This window comes from Salminus brasiliensis, chromosome 6 (genome assembly GCF_030463535.1).
Source record: "Salminus brasiliensis chromosome 6, fSalBra1.hap2, whole genome shotgun sequence".
Classification (NCBI taxonomy): Eukaryota; Metazoa; Chordata; class Actinopteri; order Characiformes; family Bryconidae; genus Salminus; species Salminus brasiliensis.
In genome coordinates, this window is record NC_132883.1 from 33,544,626 (window position 1) to 33,565,596 (window position 20,971).

The following is a 20,971-nucleotide window of genomic DNA, read 5'->3' on the forward strand; positions in this document are numbered from 1 at the left end:
TCAAAAAAGTCTTTGGTTTTTTGCTAAAATACATAAAAAAAAGACATTAAAAGAGTGCCCACTGATCTTGTCTACAAATTAACATTATATATGAAAAACTCAGACATATGTAGGTTCAGTGTTTATCTTTGATGCCAAATAAACTGGTTGGTGGCATACAATACACCTGTGTTGAAGATATCGCAATCCCTGGTTCCAATCACCACTACAGTAAACATGTGTCTCTATAATGCACCATTATGCATCGAACCAATAGGAATGCCTGTTCACATCTCAACTACTGAAAAGGGCATTTAATTTGGAAACAGTGAAGTTCCTTTTTGCAGCAACAAAGTATGTTGAAAAGTAACCAGTATTAAAAAATACGATTCATTCTGACTTCCTGCTAGTCATTCCTGCTAGTAGGTGTAGGACATTTCTATTCATACTCAAGTTCCATAAAACATCACAGACACACAGGCACAGAATTAAAGCTCTAGGCTTCATGATGAACAAGTAACACAAATTGGGTCATTTTAATGGTGTTTATAGTAAAAATACTTTGATCCATACATACTGTACAAAGTCCAACGGATCTTTACATTTGGAGGGGATATGAGCAATCATCTAAAATCATAATGTGGGGGGGGGGGGGGGGGTGGGGGTGGGAAACAAAAAGCGCAACAAAGGCAATGAAGCCAATGAATGCTGGTATAGGACCATGGGTGCAGCAGGCACCCTGAAAAATAACCACTTTTAAGCAGTTAAGATTGACTTTGCTTAATGATGCCCATAACAGTAAAGTACACAGAAGTGGAGGCACAACTCATAAGGTGCCCTTTCATAACTAAATATAAGCGCTAACTGTTTCTAATCTGAGCAAACTTAAAGAAAAAACGAAATCCAATGCGGACATGGGTGGGCGGTCCTGAAACACACTAAAGCCCAATATTATTTTGATAGCCAAACATTTGACAAAAATTCGATGTTTGGGGGGGGGGAGGCAAGCAGGCACGCCAAAAAAAAAAAAAAAAAAGAGCTGGCAGTTTAAGGTCTCTTTGAAACAGACTAGAACGCACACATGCATGAACATAGTATCCAGTCAGGGTTCAACAGAACCACAAAAGTGACTGGACATCATAGACACCTCTATCCAACACCACCAGCTCTCGCTTTTTTCTCCTTTTTTTGTGGGCACACTCATCAAAAAAGATAATATGATAAATGTTTTAACTCACACACACACACCTTTTAAAACATCTGTCTGCATTTATCTTCTCATAAAAAAGGGGTACATTCAAAAGGGGAAGCTTTAGAAAGAGCGTTTCCACGAAAACAATTTTTTTTTTTCTGAGATTTTCCACACTTGCTTCATCAAACCATCCCTGTATGAAACTATATCTCTCATTATCTTCCAATACTTTTGTTTTATTAGCATTTTCAAAAAGCCCTCCAATAGGGTATGCAGGGAGGTCCTCCTCATCCTTGGAGCCCTTGAGTTCAGAGCACCCGATGCCACCACACACTTTCCATCCCAAACAACTTTGCTAGCTTCGCAAAACATATAATTAGACATTTTGTCTTCGTTCCTCACTCAGTGGTGTTCACCTCTGAGATACAAGTAAGATTGTGCTTCCTGTTTTCTCTGGTTTGCTCACTGGTTCACTCATTTAGAGAGAGGATGATGTCATCTTCCAGATCAGAGTTGTCAGAACTATCTGCTGAAAGAACAGAACAGAGAAAGAAAGGGTGAGAGTTAAGGATGCAACATCTGGAATATTTCTTTTGACCAAATGTTAGTCACTGGTTAACCAATAACAGAATTCTTCAGGATCTAATCCCCCTCCAATAGTGCTGCAGTTACATTGTGTACATTTCCACAGCAGTATAAATCTTGCTGCATTATTTAAGGTAGAAGGGAGGATTTGTGGAAGATGAAATCTTAACAGCAGGTAAGAGAGTTTGTTAGCTAATACGTTGGGAGTGGATGATTTAAACCACTTTTCCATATTACGTTTTCTGATGTTTGTTGTCCACGCTACCAAAATCACCCAGTTGTAGGGTTGAATTATTTATAGAAATACAAGGATTGGATAGGAATCAGAATCAGCTGATAGTCAGCATTAAGAGACTGATTGGTAACTGATTGGTTAACAAAAACTCTATAGCTCAAGCCAGGACATGAAGTGGAACTAGTCAATGTAAGCATGCATTAGCATGAGAAGCATTTGTTGAGATGAGGTCAAGCTATTATACAGTCCACTGACAGTCAGACCAGTATCTGAAAAAAAAAGCTGATACTGATGTGCCTTTAATTGTTCTGCTGCTAGCCTCCGGAATCGCATATGGTAAATGTGCAACTGCTGAACACCAGCTGTTGCTTTTTAATTTAGTAAGCCTACTACCAGACACACACACACACACACACACACACACACACACACACACACACACACGGCCCAATTAACATCTCTAGTAAGAGCACTAGTAACTCACTGTTATCCAGCACTAGATCCACATCTCCATCATCATCAGAGTCATCATCCTCATCGTCATTGTCATCTTCGTCATCATCATCGTCGTCGTCATCATCGTCATCATCTCCCTCTTCTTCCAGCAGACGAGCTACTTCTTCATCATCAGAAGGAGAAAAGTCCTGATCTCCATCCTCTTCATCCTCCTCTCCATTATTCTCATTTTCCAGCTCTGCCAGCAGGGGGTCTGTGTCAATATCGTCCATGTCATCATCAGAGTCATCATCATCATCCTCTTCTTCTTGATCTTCATCCTCCTGGAAGGTTGAAGACAAACCAGATGAAGCATCAGTAGTTATGACAGTCTTACACACTGACAGATTGACAATTATAAAATAACAAAAGTAATTATAAAATATAAGGATTTGACAATGCTAATCAGCTTGCCACCTGTAAAAGTGACATGCTGAGATATGCTCACCTGATCTTCCTCATCCTCTTCCTCCTCAGCAAGTCTCTGTCGGCCAACTTCATAAAGTCGACACACTGTGTCCATATTTATGGAATCCTGATTCTAAATAGGGAAAAGAATCTGCTTTTATACAGTAACAAACAACAGCTATTGAATACTTTTTCGAAACTCTACCAAATCTAAGTATATGGAGGACTACTTACTTCGATGACTGCCAGATAGCAGTCTTTGGTGTCTGTGCAAAGGTCAAAAATATTTCTCTTCACATCAATGGTGGCTGAAAAAAGGAAATTCTTTAGTAATTTATTATAAAATTGGACAAAGCTCAGAACTGACATTTTGAGCAGTTAACTTCTCCTTTTGTCCTTCATTACAGTGTTGTGTTTGCCAATGCAAAATATAAAAGTAATAAAGTAAAAGTAATACTGTTAAGAGGAACAAATGATTGACAAAAAAAAAAAAAAAAAAAAAAGAGAAACATATGAAAAGTTGTACCAATAGGTTTGTAGTCCGTTGCATCAAAGGTCCTGAATGAAGAACCAAAGGGACTTTTCATCTGCTGCTCCATCATGTCGTCCTCATCATCAGCCTGCAGCATTGCTATGAGACATCGAGACTCAGTTACAAGGATAACCACGACATAAAAAGGCATTCAAGTATCCATGTTCACAATAAAGCTTTTTAAAAAACAAACAAACAAACCCCCCCCCCAAAAAAAAACATGCATTTGTGGGTGCATTACCTCCATAAATTACTGTTCCATTGTTGTTGAACACAATTCTGCATTGATCCAGTGCTGGTACCGTGTGCAGCAGATGGAAAGTCCTTAAGTCCCACTGACAGAGCCGTTAAAGAACCAAACTTAACAAAAAAAAAATAAAAATAAATAATAATAATAATAAAAATTGTATATTCTTTTCCACTATAACAGAAGCAAGACAATCATTTTAGCAAAGCACAACTTTTACAAATGAAATTTTCACAATTCTAAACTCATTAAGTATTGTGAGTAAACACTACATAAAATCCATCAACTAAATCAATAATCTCTTTTGAAGTAGTTATCGGTCAATACATTTCTTTTTGTGTTCTCTGGCTAAGGGTTTAAATTGTTCAACATTAGCATAAAAACAGCTATTTTGATCTTCCACACTGATCACTGCGGAAAAACCTGCAAATAAATGAAGGTAATCTATATAAGCTATTGTTCAATAGACAGTATATAAATGTGTTCTCTTGGGTACAGCTACAGACTTTTGTAAATTGTCATATCTATTGTGCAAGAAGTTAAATACATCTTTAGGTGGGGAGTAAGGAGTAAAATACAAGGATACAATTTCCGTATTGACGATAACCTCCAAGCCATTAGGGTGAAAAACCCCACTGATGTTCATGTTGAACTTGTCAAACTTGTGTATAGCCTGTGCCGAGCGCACATCCCACATGACCCCATCATTCAGGACAAGATCATCAGTGGGATTGAAGGTGGCACAGTTGCGCTTGTAGTTGTTTGCCAGGTCAGGGTTGTTCAATGTCAGAGTCTTCTGCCCAGTTTGAATATCATAAATCTAAATCGTCGAGGAAGAACATTTTGGTAATTCAGACAGCAGGATAGACAAATACACACACTGCATGTAGACAGCAGCCTCTGAACATAAGAATAGCACCACCAGCAGAAACAAATAACATATTGGGGAAGGCTTTAAATTTCAGACAGTATATACAAAACAGAAAGTTCCAAAACAAATGAATTTAAGTGACTTACATGGGCGATATGCTCTTTTGTTCCTATTACTCTGTCCTGGGAAAGTTTACTGAACTCTACATAATGGTCATCTAAAAAGGAATGCCTGTAATTAAAAACAAACAAATTTATTGGCACAAGTACCTAATCCAACTGGTAACAAACCTGTCTGATATGATCCTGCACACCTAGCATTTTAAAGCGAGAAATGTGTGCGTTTGACTCACTTCATTATGAAGACAGATTTCATGCCCCATAGGGCTGACAAAGGATAACTCCATGAAGCTGATGTCAGCAGTAAAGAACCGTCCTGCAAGAGACACATTTTTAATCTCTGTTTGTGCAGACGAGTTTTTAGACAAACTGAATACTCATTGTTTGTTTCTATTTGTGTTCAAGTCCAACTTGCTCACATGCACATGGTCACATACCCTGGAAGGTTCAAGATGTGTGATTGCAGAGCTGTGGCAGCTGTAGCTGGCCTCCTCTTGTCCACTGAAGACGTTATAGAGTTTGAGCTGGCCTGTGCATGTGCCCAGCATGAGGAAGCGCTCCCGTGCTGAGAACGCACAGCACATGAAGCCACTCTCATCTTCCTCTGCTTCCCTAAACACAGAAATTGGTCTGAACCTGGACACCGCCCAGACCAACACAAATTCAATAAATTATGTTTAATCATACTTTTCCAAAAGCTTCTGTTTAACTACAGATGTAAAAACAAAAACACAACCACACAGGAGATAAAAAAGTAGTAAAAATTAAATATTTTCATTCACTGAAAGAAATGCCTTGAAAAGTAAAGCAAGGTGAGGTCTAGCCATTACTTTACCTGCTGAAGATGAGATGTCTGTCAAAGCAGCCTCCATCAACTCCTCCGTATTTGGGGTAAGCTACCCTGCGCGTGTGACGGGCAGTGAAGTTTGTGGGGGCCTGGCGCCTCTGCTTTGGTTCAGGACACTGGTGGGGAGTGAAGAGACTGAAGGGGGGGCACGTGGTGACAGGGTTCTTGCAGCGTGCATGCTGTTCCCGCAGATACTCTGTTATAATACTACAAAGAGAACATAGTTTATAGTTAAAACGCACACACTTCAATTTGGCATGTCCTCATTTTATAATTATAGTAGTCAAAATAACGTAATAAATGAGTTAATCATATCTTTAAAATAAGTTTTTTAACCAATCCCAAAAGCAACAATGCTCATGATTGCAAAATGAATTGTTAAAACCTAAATCTAAATGTTCATCAGCAGGAAATAAGTGACTGAGTAGTATCAAACCTATCAAGAGCCGGAGGGGATGGAAGATGACGGTCCATCTGTTTCTTCATGGCAGGACTTTGGCTAAATGCTCCATGGTCTGATTTCTGCCTCAAGACCCGTGGCTTCTTCCCTCCTGCTGCACAGGGGGACGGCCGCTCCCTTGAGAACACAATCCGGCCGATGAGAGGTGAACTGTTGCTATGGTGAGATGATGCCGTAGGAGCTGGGGGTGGGGGCTGTGAGGTAGAGGGACGGGGCTGAGGGTGAAGAGGCGCAGTGACCGCATGAGGGGTGTGACCTCCAAGCCGTGCTGCCACCCCATTCGCAAGCCGTGGAGTCCGTGGGATGGCTGCTGGTGAAGGTGGCGTCGCTACGGTAACAGGTGTAAATGATGCTACGCTTGTGTGAGTGTGGGAATGCGTGTGGATGCCCATAGGCAGGTCAGCCTCTTTTGTGAGCACAGAAGCAGTATCAGTAAGGCCTTTTGACAAAAGATGATTCCGAATAAGCAGCAACAACTCCTTCTCAGGGAACGTAATGCGTGACTGTGCCACAACGTTAGCCCGCTGCAGCCGTGCAAGGGAAACATCGGTTCCGATTAGCAGCGGCTTCCCAGACACTTGCTCTATGAGCTCAGCCGCGTATTTGCAAAATCGCACATGCTCACTGCGTTTGTCCTGAAGTACAGGCTCCTTCATCAGCTGCTGAATCTGCCCACTGCTAAACAGGGGCAGTTTGCTGATGATCTGCCGTACAGTGGCGCTTCGTGCTAAACCGACTAAAGCTTTACACGCAAGGGCACGAATCTGGTCTGCATCGGTGATGGGCATTTTGACAGTCAGCAGAGAGAGTAAGACCTTGATGCCATTGTTAGACTGGACCACATTCCACATTTTGGCCAAGACACACTCACTGGCACGGTGCGTCTGGGGCAAGCGTCGACGTGGAGTTCCGGAGATAAACTTGCCAATGCTGGATACACGCTTGTCTGGAGCACACACACAGTTGATCACCACCTGCAGGGCTGACTTCTGGATTTCTGCATCATTGACGAATACCTCACCCTCAGCTACAACCAGCACAATGCTCATGCCTGCACATAAACATAGTAAGCAATCATTTACTGTGCATAACCACAACACATGCCATCTCTTTAAAATTAAAACAAGTCTGATTTGAACATCCATCATGTTCCTAGGGAGTGTGTATTATTAAACAGAATCGATACTGGCAAACGCAAAATAACACCATGAGCCCCTGACTTACATTCCCAAAAACGTGAATCAACACTGAGAAAATATTTGACAAAGTGTGTGTCTAATGGTTATACCAGCTTCAGCAAATTTATCTGAAGCAAATGGGACCAATAGTGTAGCATTCACTTAAAAGGAAAGGTATTTCGTTTAGATTTTTTTTTTTTTTTTTTTTTAAAAGAGGAAATTAGAACTGTATATAAAATACTGATACTTCACTTTCTACCTGTAACATGATGGAACTACATATGCATTATTAATCAACAGGACTGTTTAATATTGAGAGAAAATATGGTCTTTTCTAACATTACTTTCATGTGGTTTCAACTTGTTATCAAATGGTTATCTTAATCCTTTGTCTCACCTTTTGTTACCCTTCGTCTGCCGGCCTAAAGTGGTCACTCTTTCTCTTTGTATACCATCAACCCCCCCTCAACTTCACCCACCTCCTACCCCTCTTTAAAGTGATAACTATCACCCCCTATTGTTGATACTCCAAGTGACCTATCCTTCATCCCCCTCCTACCCCTCCTTAAACTCCTCTTCATCAACCTTTCTCCTCCCACAATTTCCAATGTATATAAGGCCCTCTCAAAATACCCCTAATCAGACTGGGTTGACCGTGACCGATCGAGTTGTACATCTCTGTGTGTATCAATAAACTCATCAACACTGAAGATCCAGTCTCCTGACTCCTGAATCTGTCTCCTGGACGCCGGATTTCTAACAGTTTGGTGCCGTGACCCGGATGGCCTACTGAAACCTTCTTGGTGAGTAAACGCCATTTCGAATCGAAGAGAAATTCTGGTTTCCTAAGACAGAGGAGTCAGTAATTGTTAGCCTCTCTGAAAGAAGAGAAGTTATCTGTTTGTCACTGATAGAAACCTAGTGTTTTGTGGCTGTTATCCTCTCTGTTTTTGAGGGAAGTTTGGTTGTTTGTCACTGATAGAAACCTAGTGTTTTGTGGCTGTTATCCTCTCTGTTTTTGAGGGAAGTTTGGTTGTTTGTCACTGATAAAAACCTAGTGTTTTGTGGCTGTTATCCTCTCTGTTTTTGAGGAAAGTTTTGTTGTTTGTCACTGACAAAAACCTAGTGTTTTGTGGCTGTTATCCTCTCTGTTTTTGAGGGAAGTTTGGTTGTTTGTCACTGATAAAAACCTAGTGTTTTGTGGCTGTTATCCTCTCTGTTTTTGAGGAAAGTTTTGTTGTTTGTCACTGACAAAAACCTAGTGTTTTGTGGCTGTTATCCTCTCTAAAGGAGAGAAGTTTGTTTTGTTACCGTTAAACGTAACGTTTGTAACCGGAATCCTCTCTGAACGGAGAGAGGTCTGTTTGTTACTGATGAGTTGTGTTTTTGTTCTTCTGTAGTTAATAAGAAGAAAACTTGGTTTTGTTCTCCTGTTTCCTCACCATGTCCAGAAAAGGCCAACATACTCAGAATCTTGGTAAAGACTCATGGAAGCCTCTTAACTATAAAAGCAGCACCTTAGTTAAGGGAGGGACTGAAATGCCTCAGTGGACTGATTCTGATTTTGAAAAGGTAATCAATGGCATAGTGAAGAAACATATTAATGAGCAAAAGATAACTCAGTACTTTTCATCCAAAGGTTTCTCTGCTGATAGAGAATGGACTTTTGCTGAGTGTAAGGTAGCTTTAGGTTATGGCCTTAAGCATGACTCAGTGAAGAAGTGTCTTTTTGTAATTAAGCAATATTGGAAATGCAAGTTAAAGTCTATGGAAGATGAGTTAAAGGAAGCTCAGGGAAAGATCTTAGAACTAATTAGTGAATGCAGACGGCATAAAACAGCTACCATAAATGCCAATAGAACATGTAAGACACTTCAGCAAAACCTGACAGAAGTTGAACAGCAGCATGCTAGTTGTAAAACTAAATCAAGGTCCCAGTGTCCTTCTGTTGCCCCTCCAGCAGGTCAGCCATGTTACACAGAGGATGGAGATTCTCAAGTAACAGTAAGGCTGTATCCTGAATTATCTGTAAACGACAAAGGCAATGAGACTGTTCATTCTGATGGATCAGAATCTTCATCTTCTGACGAGGGTTCTGAACATCCTAGTGCAAGGCGAGTTCAGATGAGACCTGTAACCATTGTATCTTCTGAAGTACTTAATCACGCAAAATGCCGAGGTACTGAAACCAGTGTAGAAATTGGTCATGTTCCTTTAGATGCAGATACTTTGGACAAGTTGTCCAAGGAGTTTAAGCATCCAAGGAAAATGGGGCTTGATTTCATTGACCTCATGCATAAGAAAAGGAATCTCTACTCTTTGCACCCCAATGATGCTGTAGCTATAGCAAGCCAGGTACTTAACGTTGCAGACAGTAGACAGCTTGCTAAAAAGGTGTTAAATGCTATGGGTAACAATGGCCAGAACCTTGAAGGGGGATGGAAAGCTTTCAATGATTGGATTAGCTGTCAATGCCATAAAGCAACTGACTGGACACAGATAACCAAATGTAGACAAAGAAAGGGAGAGTCTGCAGCAGACTTCTGTGAGAGATTTGAAAGAGTCTTTTTGCGTCACTCAGGCATTCATCAATACAATGGTGATAACATTGACAGTACAACTGATGGTCCCCATTTTGGACAGCTGGTTGAGTCACTACGGACAGATCTAAAACAAGCTCTGGTGACTGCTGTTCCAAATTGGCGGCAAACTAAGTGGAGTGACCTTAAGAATGAACTTGACCGATTGGACATTGATCTAGAACCATGCCATGTTCCAGCATCAATCCATGTCCTCACAGAGACTAGCTCTAACTCAGATGCAAGCAAGAGGTTCTCTAATCAGAAGAAACAATGTCATTACTGTCATCAAATTGGTCACTTTTCTAGAGTATGTCGCAAAAAGCGGGCAGATAGCCACAATAAGGGTGCAAGGTTGAGAGACAACCTAGTGGGAAATTCTTCTGGGGGGTTTTCACAGGGAAGCCCAGCAGGGATTTCACAAGAGCAATTGTCTTTGACGTTAAGGACCTTGCAGGGAGTCACAGAGCAGTTGTTTCTGATATTCAATGGAATACAGAGAGTCATAGGGACATCAACAGTTCCTCCTGCTGTGGTTTAAACTAAACAGTCCACAGAATTGAACTCACCATACTTACTGTATCATGTTAATGACACCCAAGTAGTGTGAATGAGAAAATGCATATCAAATGCATAAATGCACTTGTTAATTCTTTTTTTTTTTACTGTTTTTTTATGTAAGCTAGGGACATAAGGTCAGTCCTGATGCAGTTCAGTTGTGTTGTGCTAGTGTACATATTCTGGACAATTTGTTACCCAGGGTTCTAGAGGAATTGTGCCTTGTAGAGAAGCTGCAGTTATCGCGATGTCACTGCCAAACACAGTGCACTAATTGCCAAGCTTTCTTAGGCCTTGTAAGTAATGCTACATTTTTAAAAACCACTATACGATCTGCTTAAAGATAACCCTGGGCAACATGGCCCTATTGTAGATTTAGAGTGAACACTAGAGTGAACTACTGATCTGTGGAATAATAGATATGGCTAAATAATGGTGTGAAAATTTCTCCAGATGATGTGACACTAGCATCACACTACCTGGTTACACTAGTGTTGCAGAAATGTTTTCACAACTAACAAGATTAGTTGGCCAAAACTGCTACTTGCTGAAAGGTCAATGGATCTTGGTGAGAAAACAGTGACGAACAGTCCTTAGAACTTAGATGGGGTGGCCCATTTCAGGTTATGCTAATCACTGATTCAGCAGTGAAATGTAAAGGAAACAGTTATTCATGTTTCTTACTGCAAGGTTGTATCTGCTCATCAGAACAAAATAATAGGGTCAGTAAAGAGAAGAGGTGGGTAATGCACAGAGCCTCAGGGAAGAACTATGGTTTTTATGCCATAGGGGCCAACCCTTTGGTGAAGACTTTCAACACACTATGCATTACCATAGCAGCCTCCTCTGAGGGACAGATAGCGGGGATGAGCAGGTATACTAATGCTGAAAAATTCCCAACAACAATGAACAGTTTACTGCGCAATGTTACTTCTGTGTTACAGATCAGTTGGAGCCAGACAGTGCTCCTGTTCATTGAGAATGGCAAGAATAGTTTTTGACACATTGCACCCAAGCTTCAGACTCAAAGAACCAACTGACCACTGGACTACTTGGATGATCTACCATTGGCTGATGTTCACAAACATAACTTGGACACACACTGTGACTGCTCACAGACACAGAAGAAAACTCTCTATGGTGTTTTTCAGGAAGTTGCAGCCGTGGACAACTTCAATGTTCAACATTCTTTAGCATAATAATATAGAAATAGGCGCTGCCCTGTTTTTGTATAGTTATTGCCTTTTACATTGTTTATTTTGTTTGTTTTTGTTTTTGACTTCTTATTGTACATTTGTATTGTACTTAGTAGTCTTAATATTGTTTTGTGATTCTCCATGAGGGAGAATCAAAGGGGGAATTGAGAGAAAATATGGTCTTTTCTAACATTACTTTCATGTGGTTTCAACTTGTTATCAAATGGTTATCTTAATCCTTTGTCTCACCTTTTGTTACCCTTCGTCTGCCGGCCTAAAGTGGTCACTCTTTCTCTTTGTATACCATCAACCCCCCCTCAACTTCACCCACCTCCTACCCCTCTTTAAAGTGATAACTATCACCCCCTATTGTTGATACTCCAAGTGACCTATCCTTCATCCCCCTCCTACCCCTCCTTAAACTCCTCTTCATCAACCTTTCTCCTCCCACAATTTCCAATGTATATAAGGCCCTCTCAAAATACCCCTAATCAGACTGGGTTGACCGTGACCGATCGAGTTGTACATCTCTGTGTGTATCAATAAACTCATCAACACTGAAGATCCAGTCTCCTGACTCCTGAATCTGTCTCCTGGACGCCGGATTTCTAACAATATCACTACCTTTAACTAAAACCGTGCACTACAACATTTTTCTTTTCTTTTTTGTTTCAGGGCAATTTCCCAGGCAGTTCACTATATAGTTCAGATTGACAATTCAGGTAACAGGAATTCAGGTCACATCAATCCATTCCAAACACACCAAATCTCTCACCTACTGTTGAAATGGTTGACCCGCCCTCGTCCAGCACAGCCACATTCTCGGCCAAAAGGAGCTGTGTTTTTGGGATAACAGTCAGGATGCTGAGAATATCCAGCGCATACCGCACTGTGTCACTCCTAGGATTAAAAAAATAAATAAAAGCCTCTAAGATTTAAAAAATTTACAGTTTTTCAGTTAATTTTAAAAACAGGCAAACCGTGTTCATTTTCACCGGTCACACAGGTTATTAAAATGCATTTTGGGTGATTTGATCACATGGGACAGTCAAAAAGCCACAGCCTTTTTGGTATGTTGATATGGGGAAGTCATGTTGCCAAAAATATAAATAAAAGTTAGCCTCATACCATTAAGTCCTAAACAGTTTTGAGAAAAAGAATGGCAAAACAGGACACCCCAAATGATGGGAAGTTTTGTTGTACATTTACCAACAAAACACAACTAACTTACTGAACAGACAGGGGAATTGGTATTCAAGTCAAAGTACACTGTTCAAACTTATGTATGTAGAGCTGGTCACTTATGGTTGGATCACCCAAGAGGTGTGAACAATGCATATAACAAAACCTTACGCCAAGGTATTTGGTGAGGAAAGCAAGAGTTATATATTTCATTCTAAACAATTAAAAAAAAGCTCTCCATGTTTTCAAGAACAATACCAAAACAAAATGAGCAGCTGTCAACCTTCTTCTCACCTGCCATAATAAGTTCTCCAATCGCAGGCAATGGAGATTAGCTGAAGTAGGAGCTGCACGCAGGACAGTTTATGGAAGACTTCTGCAGGCTCCCAATACAGGCGCACCGGACCATACTCCATCAGAAACTCCACCATTTCAACCACCTGATCATGAGTGTAGGAGCAAGGCTGGAACAAATGTATAAACAAGAAGTAAATGAAATCTCAAGAATTTTTGGAAATCTGTACATTTCAGCACTACAATGTGTGCATGCATTTTCTAGAGCAAATAGTCTACGAGTATGTTCTTTGAAGTTGGATATGGAAAGTTAATACAGCATTGTGAGAACTAGTGTTTTTTTTTTTTTTACTCTTGGTCTCCCCCTACAGTTGCAGTGTGTAATTCACATTTCCAACACTAAGAATTATTATACTTTTAAATCAAATGCAAACAGTATGAATACAATGTACATGAATACAAGTTAACAAGCATGTATAGCCCGTGTAAATCATACACTGCTTGTCAAAAAGTTGAAAGATACTTTTCTTTTAAGCATGAAAGAGTACCATAAACTATTCACTAAAATTAAAGCTACATGTTTATTAGAGAGATTAAGTGCCTTCCTCTCTAAAGAACAGTGGGCTTTGCCTAAAACTACTTTTTGCGTGCACATACCTTATAGTATGGTTGGGGATGTATAGGCGCTCCTCCCTCAGTGCGCTGCAGAGACTGCTTGACTTGCTCCACTTTGATAGCTAGGTGTGCCTCAAAGTATCTGCGCAGAGCCATGCAGGTGTGCTTGGCTGTCTGCCTGCTGGAGAAAATCTCATCATCACTCAACAGTGCCCCCTGGTCTTCTGGGTTTAGGATCTCCAGTGTGCTTATCTGTGCAAAATCACCACAATAAAAAGTTAAACCACAGTCCAGCCCATCAGAGCCGTGCCCTTTGAAACTGTGGATGCAGTGTGGATAAAGGGTGTGTGTGTGTGTGTGTGTGTGTGTGTATATATATACACATACGCACCAGATTGACAAGACGTCGCAACCCATCTTGCTTGTCAAACAGATCAAGCACAGCTCGGAAGGAGAAACAAATCGAGAAGAACATGGTGGCATGGCAGCAGCCAGAGGCGTGAGAACACTCCAACAGCCACAAAGTGTAACTCACCACTTCAGCCAGCAGAGAGTGGGGCAGCATACATACCTACGAGAGAGACAGAAAACATCAGTAATTAAATCTAAGGAAGCTACATTTGTATTAATCAAAGCATATTTGGTTAAAATGTACATTTTAAGATTTTAATAAATCTAGATTTATCACTTGGTCTTCAGATTTTTTAAGACATCGGTTCCTGACTGATACAAATGACAACACATTTTTTCATCTAAATTTCTAAACTGCATGACAATTATACATTACATTGGTTATAGTTATCACCTGCCCTCCTCCTGGACACCTTCCAGCTAATTTAACTTCTAACCCAAATGTAACACACCAGCAGAGGGTGGTAATAAACTAGGTGAAATTAGGGCCTTAGTAGAAAGACATGTTCAGGAGCAAGTTTGGTGACAACTGATACGTTGTATACCACTCTGTTTCAATTGTCTGTGGATCTGTTGGTTGTGTCATATGTCTGCCAATTACCAGCTTCCTATCAAAATGGGCTGCTGAGCCAAACTAAGCAATGCAAGACACCAGATTCTGTGGCAATACAAAAGGTAGCCTGATTCAATTGTAACTAAAAGTGAGGTGTGTGGTGGTTCAGGTAACTTAATCATGCTATATAAAGTCCTATTTTACAAGCTGTTGAGTAAGAAACACTCCCATCCCTCATGACGAAAGTGTTTTTTTTGGTAAATGTAGTTTGCATGTGTGTGCACCTGACAACACTACATACCCTCTCCATAGCATCTTGGTTGTAGGCTAGGTAATAGAGACACAGAGAGACTCCTGTTGCAGCCATGGAGGGTCGTGGGATTTCCAGAAGCTTCTGCACTCCACTATGAGCCACAAACTCTGCAGCAAACTTCTTATGCAGCAGGAGAGAAGCCAGGTACTGTAAAAAAAAATTGTTGTTTGTAAGCAGATAAATCAAACAGAAATTTGCCTTGCTTTTGATTGTGTTCAGCTAATTCTGTCTTTGAACCTACATTACAAAACACTGTTTAACAGGTTACCTTGAGGGCCTCGAAGGTTAGCTGGACATCATTAGTCTGCTTGAGGTCCATGTAATGCATGAGAAGCTCCCGAGCACCAAGCTGCATGAACACAGCTAACAGCTGCACACAACAGACTAGTGTGAGAATCAAACATGTTTGTCTAACAAGCAGGATATTGATTAAAACTGAACAGCTAAACAAATCAGATTATGTGCATTTTATCCTGACACATGGACTTGAACATTAACAGAAATTGTTTTTTTGTTTTTTTAAGGATGAACATAAAGCTTTTAAAAAGCTGCAACACATATCTAATACTTACCCACCCACAGGACAAATAAACCAGAGTAGAAATTCACATTCTATTTACATATTAATCCAGCATTAACTACTTGGCAGTAACGAAAATATAGACAAAACTGTCTGTAGAATTACCTCAATAAATAACAAATTATTCATAAAGTACCAAATATGAGCATTACAGAACCATTTCTGTCATGTGACCACTTACTTGCTGCCAGAACTTTATTAAATCCATTGGTTTGTGTTAGGCTGCCTCTTTAAGTAAACTTTGTTTAAAACTGCTGCTGACCCGTACAATGGACGGTGACGAGGAACCAGCATCAACACAAGTTCACCTCTGTGAATAACATACTAGCGTTGGTTTGTCAGGGAAATAGACTTTTAGTGGATCTACCTTTGGCTGTAATCTCTTTTCAGTACTGAGTGAATTTCTTGTGCGTTCATTTGACCCAACTAATATATTTCTAAATTGTAACATTGGCAGTTTTCTTATGAACATGCTCTTGTGTAAGCTCCTGCTATTTTATGGCCATTACTTGTTTTCAGACTGTAGCAGTAAATTTCTGCAGCCAGTTAGTGGGTGTTACTTAAAGTACGGAAAATGAATAACACACTAATTGCTTATATTTGACAAGCTTTAATAAATCATTAGTTTATTCTTTTTTTTTTTACTAAAGTTGTGGCGTTAAAAAAAATAAAATAAATAAATAAGCGCTGATATTGTGTCAACACAACACATATGACCAACTAAACTAGATACCTGTCTCAGTGGGTGCTTTATGTATCTAGTAGACACATGCAAGTGTTTAGCTGTTGCTCAATAAACAATGTCTCTTTCCATATTGCTGCACCTTAAAGAAGGCTTTGATTTTCCTGATTTTTAGTTTTCTATCTTCAGATTAAACGCTCTAAAAGGAGACTGCATCATAAATGCACGTTTAAAAGCACTTCCATATGTTTGTGCAATGACATATTCTCACCAGTCTCCAAATCCCCCAAACAGACTATGGATTTAAAGAAGACCTCTTTGTGACTTGGGAAAATCACCCAACCTTACAGTGGAGTGTGGAAAGCACTGCTTTTATGTGAAAACAAACATACCTCTTGATACTCTCCCAAAGGTGTGAGGTACTGCAGAATAAGGCGCTGCTCTATGCCGGGCGTCAGGGGGTACAGATGGTAGTTATTCCCGATCACCCACGGACTCGTCTCTGACCAGCTGCTATTGGACAGCTCGCTGAAACTGCGTTCAGGCTCCGGCAGCGAGAAATTAAGCTTCTGTTTGGCTTTCCTTCCGTTCTCTCTCTCTGACCTTTTCCTCCAGTCTCTCACTCCCTCACCAGGGCCATCCGGCTCATCCGTTTCTGACTGGAGGGTCGAGGCAGGTTTCATTAGCCCTTTTACACTCAAATTGGTTCTCCCGCTGCTTTTCTGAGTGGAACTAGGCTGGGAGGGGATCTCAACGTCTGAATCGTGCACAAAGCTGTTCTGCTCCGAATGTGCTTTCGAGGGACCGGGAGGGTTGTTGGGGGAGAACTCGCCATCAACTGCCTCTTCATCTACAGGAAGGAGGGGCTCCAGGCTTTTGCGGGGGCTTGGCCGTTTGAAGTCCTTTCGGTTCTCTGTATCTTTTTCTTGGAGCTCTCGTAGCCTCTGCAGCATAAGGGGGACCTACAACAGACACACACTGGTCAAAAAAGGTTACTGCTTGGAAAAAAGCAGGACCCTCAAGTACAACAGCAGAACATTATTATTGCTTTTTAACCAACATTTAAAACAGCACTCAAGCACAGAGCAAATCTGCTGATGGACATCCAGAGAGTAAAGTCAAATTCTTATCTGGACTCTGCATTAATGATCTGCAGTACGAGGAAGAGTATTTGAGACTGCAAAAAAGGAAGAGGAGAACACACCAGCACAGAGTTCTCCTCGCGGTAGTTGGCAGCAATGTCCTGGTTTTCCATAGCTCCTGCAAGAAGACCTGTTGCATAGATCCTCAGAGGCTGCTCTGCCTCCCGGGCCCATTTGAACAAGCGCTCTACAATCCCCTCCTACAAAACATAAAAGGGTAGAAACACATGTATTTTAAGTCTTACCTGTACATTTATTAGTCAAAAGGTCAGGCTGTGAAACAATTTGGTAAAGACCAAAGTGCAAATGTGCGCCACATACAGTCAGTTTTAGTTGCCAGTCTGATGCGTGTAGCAATGTGCACTAAGCACTTGTAACATTTTCGAAGAACATACAGACCTAGAATGATGAACATAGTTAAGGTAGCAGGCCACTTTGCACAGTCCAAATGTCTGACTAACTGACTAATACTACCCAACTTTGGCTTTAATTTACCAAACTTAGGGGTTAGGTTAGGGGTGTTCTCTTGTATTCTCAAAACTCAGGCAGGTTTTGTTATTTGGGCTTAAAAATTAGGGTCAGAGCAGTTAACAGATTAGTTTTAATAAGCAGCTGACAAACTATTTTGGTGATTAATCTGCATCAGAACCAACTAACTATCAAGTTTTACACATTTAAGATATCACAATCAGGGTCAAAATGAATTTAGTTTGAATTAAACATGCCTGCAATAACATGCCTAATATATTGCTTATTTGACAGTTTAAAGAATTTCTTGATCTTGAACCTTACCTTCTCCTGAAAGACCACTGCAGTCTCCAGGCCTGGCATGATGTTCAGCAGCAGTCTACAAGCTGCAGTGTTCAGAGAGACTTCTCTGCTTGTCATGGCATACGAGTTCACCAACTATGATACACAACGCCAATACAGTTAATAACGTCATCAGTAATCACAGTCTAGTTTTCCAAATCAGTGCGTACCGCACACCTAGAGTTGCCCAATGGTGTCAGAACCACAGTGGTATCTGAAACATTAAATATGATTGACATGTTCCGACTTTGATTTATTGTTGTGTATGTGTGTTTTATTTTGATACTTTGTTTTTGTATTTACATTGCATTCCAGAAGGCCATGCAGGACTACTGCACTAAATAACAGCATTTTATTAATTTCACTGCATTTATAACTAGTGGTGTACAAAAACAGATATATTGAAGTATCATGGTGTGTTTTACAATACAGCATCTGCAGTACTGCATCCAAAAATATAGTATGGATTTGAAACTGGTGGGAGACAGTGGTTCAATTTGTGTTGTGTTTAAACCCCGACTGCTAGATAGCAGTGTCTTTCCAGTGTTTCTAACATTTTACAATATCTTCAATCATAACCCACGTATTGGGACACATATCGTATTGGTGCATTTCTACAAACAACAAACTAGAAACTCAGCTGTTAGTTAAAACAAAGAAATAGCAACACAGCATACAAGCAACAACTTGTGTACAATAAGTAGTGCAAGTATACATTACTGAGTGTGTCTCTTACCGCATTCATGAAGTCATCATTTTTAAACAAGATCTTCAACAGGTGTCCTAGCATGCACTCTGGGTCTGCCCGTCCTGACATGAAGCAAACCATAATTACTTCTTAAAAACACTAAGAACACCCAGAACAAAACACAACAATAAATAAGGAAACAATGGTGCTAACAGTTATACAACACATAAGGTAAGAACAGAATATTGGCATGTAGAAAAAAATAATAAAAAAATGTAATACCAGGGTGACGGTCATCAAATGGGTCAGGATCAGCCTTGTGATACTCCTCCGTCTCTCTCTCAACAAGCTCTGAGATTCTGGAGATCAGAGAAATGAAAAATCAGCTACTTCATTCAGGTCACTAAGCAATCACTACATTTATATCAGTGCGCTCTCTCACTTGGTCAGTATGGTGACCAGTTCCTGAGTGCTGCCTTGTTGTTCTCGCTCCCATTGCTCCAGTAAAGTAGTCAGCTCTGCTTTGGAGTCCACACTGCCCTCGGCGGCAGACGCCATAGCCCGGCCTAAATGGGAGGGAGACAGACCGTTATTATAATGGAAGACTCAATGGCTGCAGCAGTAAAGCGCAATGAAACGAGCTACTGTGATGAGCATCACAACATGCATCAACTTTAAAACAGATAAAATCATTCTAGCAGGAAACCTCAACAGACTTACCCTAAAAATAAAACTAAAAAAAAAAAAAAAGATTATACACAGAGACATGCAAGTGGTACTTCCTGACCACTGTGGCTAGGTCTCAAGGGTGCTTTGTTCAGTGTGACAACCACAAGCTGTTCCAGACCCTCTCCAGGGACAACAGGTGAGCAGAAGGCTGAACCCTTCAACAACTCCAAACCCCGCCAAATCTCTCCTACCAACTTATGTTAAACAGACCTGAGGTTAAGAAGCAGGTAGTATTTAACACCTCACTCTCATACCTCATGGAACTCATGCATTGACACAGACTGAGAATAAGGAGCAGAATGAAATTGTTCACAGCTCCTCCACCAAATGGCAGTACCTCACATAACCTTTACAAGCCAATGACGTTCTAACTGACGGACCGTTTCATTTACTTGCAGGCTAACCTTACCTCACACACTATAAACTAGGACCCCTTAGACTACCTCTATTAGTCAAGTCAAGTCAGATTTATTTGTATAGCGATTTTTTACAGCTGTTGTCGTCGTCACAAAGCAGCTTTACATAATTAGTACTTAATAAAGGACAGAGACAGAGAAGAAAGAAGAAATAACATGAAGGATCAAAGACCCCCCGTGAGCAAGCCAACGGCGACAGTGGCAGGGAAAAACTCCCTCAGAGCTGGAGGAAGAAACCTTGGGAGGAACCAAGACTCACAAGACTCACGTATATGTGACGCTTGATTACGAGGCCGGTCAAAAAATCCAGACATGTAATTGCTGTGACTTTTTGGTGGGAAAAGTCGGTGTAGAATGCGATTTTACTGACGGGCAGGCAGATAATCATACACTGACATGCAGCATGCATTTGTCGGTTTGAGTGTTTAGCTTAGCTAGTTCAGGCTACCAGTTAGCTAACGCTGTTTGACAACCTCAGATAACGCTTTTTTATTTACCTGAAGACAAATCCCTTTCAAACAGCAACCAAACATTTAACGTAACATCTCATAGCTACATAGTTTTCGTGGTCTCTCTGTAGGAACAGGTGCTTAAAGCTTTCTAGCTAAGTCAGAGTTAGCCACAGTCTCAACAATTTAAGGGACTAAGCTAGCTGACTGGCTCGCTAACAGACGCCTCCAACACCTAGCTAGCTAGCTAACTTCTTCAGAGAGTGTTAAAGCTTCCTATTTCAGTACGACGGTCACTTTAGCCAATTGCCTAAATCACAGGTCGCTAGCGGTAGCTACTTAAAGCTAACAACACAACTCAACTCTTCCACATCTGTCACTACAGCTAAGCAGCCACATGCTAACTAGCATGCACCGTACGCTAGCAAGTCCTTACCTCAGTATTGCACCCAGTCCCCGCTCCCTCGTTTCCGTCCACTCCCGCTGTAACTAAGTGGCTGGAGTGAGACGAGCAGAGCAGTTCGGGACTGAAGCTCTGGTCGGCTCTCTCAGTTTCAAAACGCGTATCTGTGAAATAATTTACTTCCAGACTGTCGTGAGCATGAAGCTGATCATGGCGACCACGT

The 20,971-nt window shown here is 40.8% G+C and overlaps 1 protein-coding gene across 2 annotated transcripts; it reads right to left on the bottom strand.

Annotated features, from left to right (window-relative positions):
* Positions 1-485: 485 nt before the first annotated feature.
* LOC140557573 (DDB1- and CUL4-associated factor 1) lies at positions 486-20,971 on the bottom strand. Of its 2 annotated transcripts, none has more exons than XM_072682108.1 (25): positions 20,782-20,971; positions 19,194-19,317; positions 19,034-19,110; positions 18,800-18,873; positions 18,046-18,159; positions 17,316-17,453; positions 16,504-17,073; positions 15,118-15,219; positions 14,838-14,996; positions 13,964-14,143; positions 13,615-13,824; positions 12,958-13,127; positions 12,257-12,381; positions 5,947-7,021; positions 5,499-5,717; positions 5,101-5,299; positions 4,897-4,979; positions 4,691-4,775; positions 4,260-4,493; positions 3,668-3,761; positions 3,421-3,525; positions 3,129-3,202; positions 2,935-3,027; positions 2,476-2,770; positions 486-1,697 (listed from the first exon to the last, which is right to left on the bottom strand). In XM_072682108.1, the coding sequence occupies exons 2-25, from the start codon at positions 19,307-19,309 to the stop codon at positions 1,642-1,644; spliced, it is 4,647 nt and encodes a 1,548-aa protein (XP_072538209.1). In that variant the 5' UTR covers positions 19,310-19,317; positions 20,782-20,971; the 3' UTR covers positions 486-1,641. The 2 variants fall into 2 exon arrangements, with proteins under 2 accessions (XP_072538209.1, XP_072538208.1); XM_072682107.1 differs by having other exon boundaries at positions 486-1,700.

Coding starts and splice junctions, on each gene's coding strand:
- LOC140557573 (XM_072682107.1), bottom strand. CDS start 19,309: ATGGCGTCTGCCGCCGAGGGCAGTGTGGACTCCAAAGCAGAGCTGACT. Junction 14,997..15,117: donor TAACCTTCGAGGCCCTCAAG/GTAACCTGTTAA, acceptor TTTTTTTTACAG/TACCTGGCTTCTCTCCTGCT. Junction 3,526..3,667: donor TGGAACAGTAATTTATGGAG/GTAATGCACCCA, acceptor GATGTCTCATAG/CAATGCTGCAGGCTGATGAT.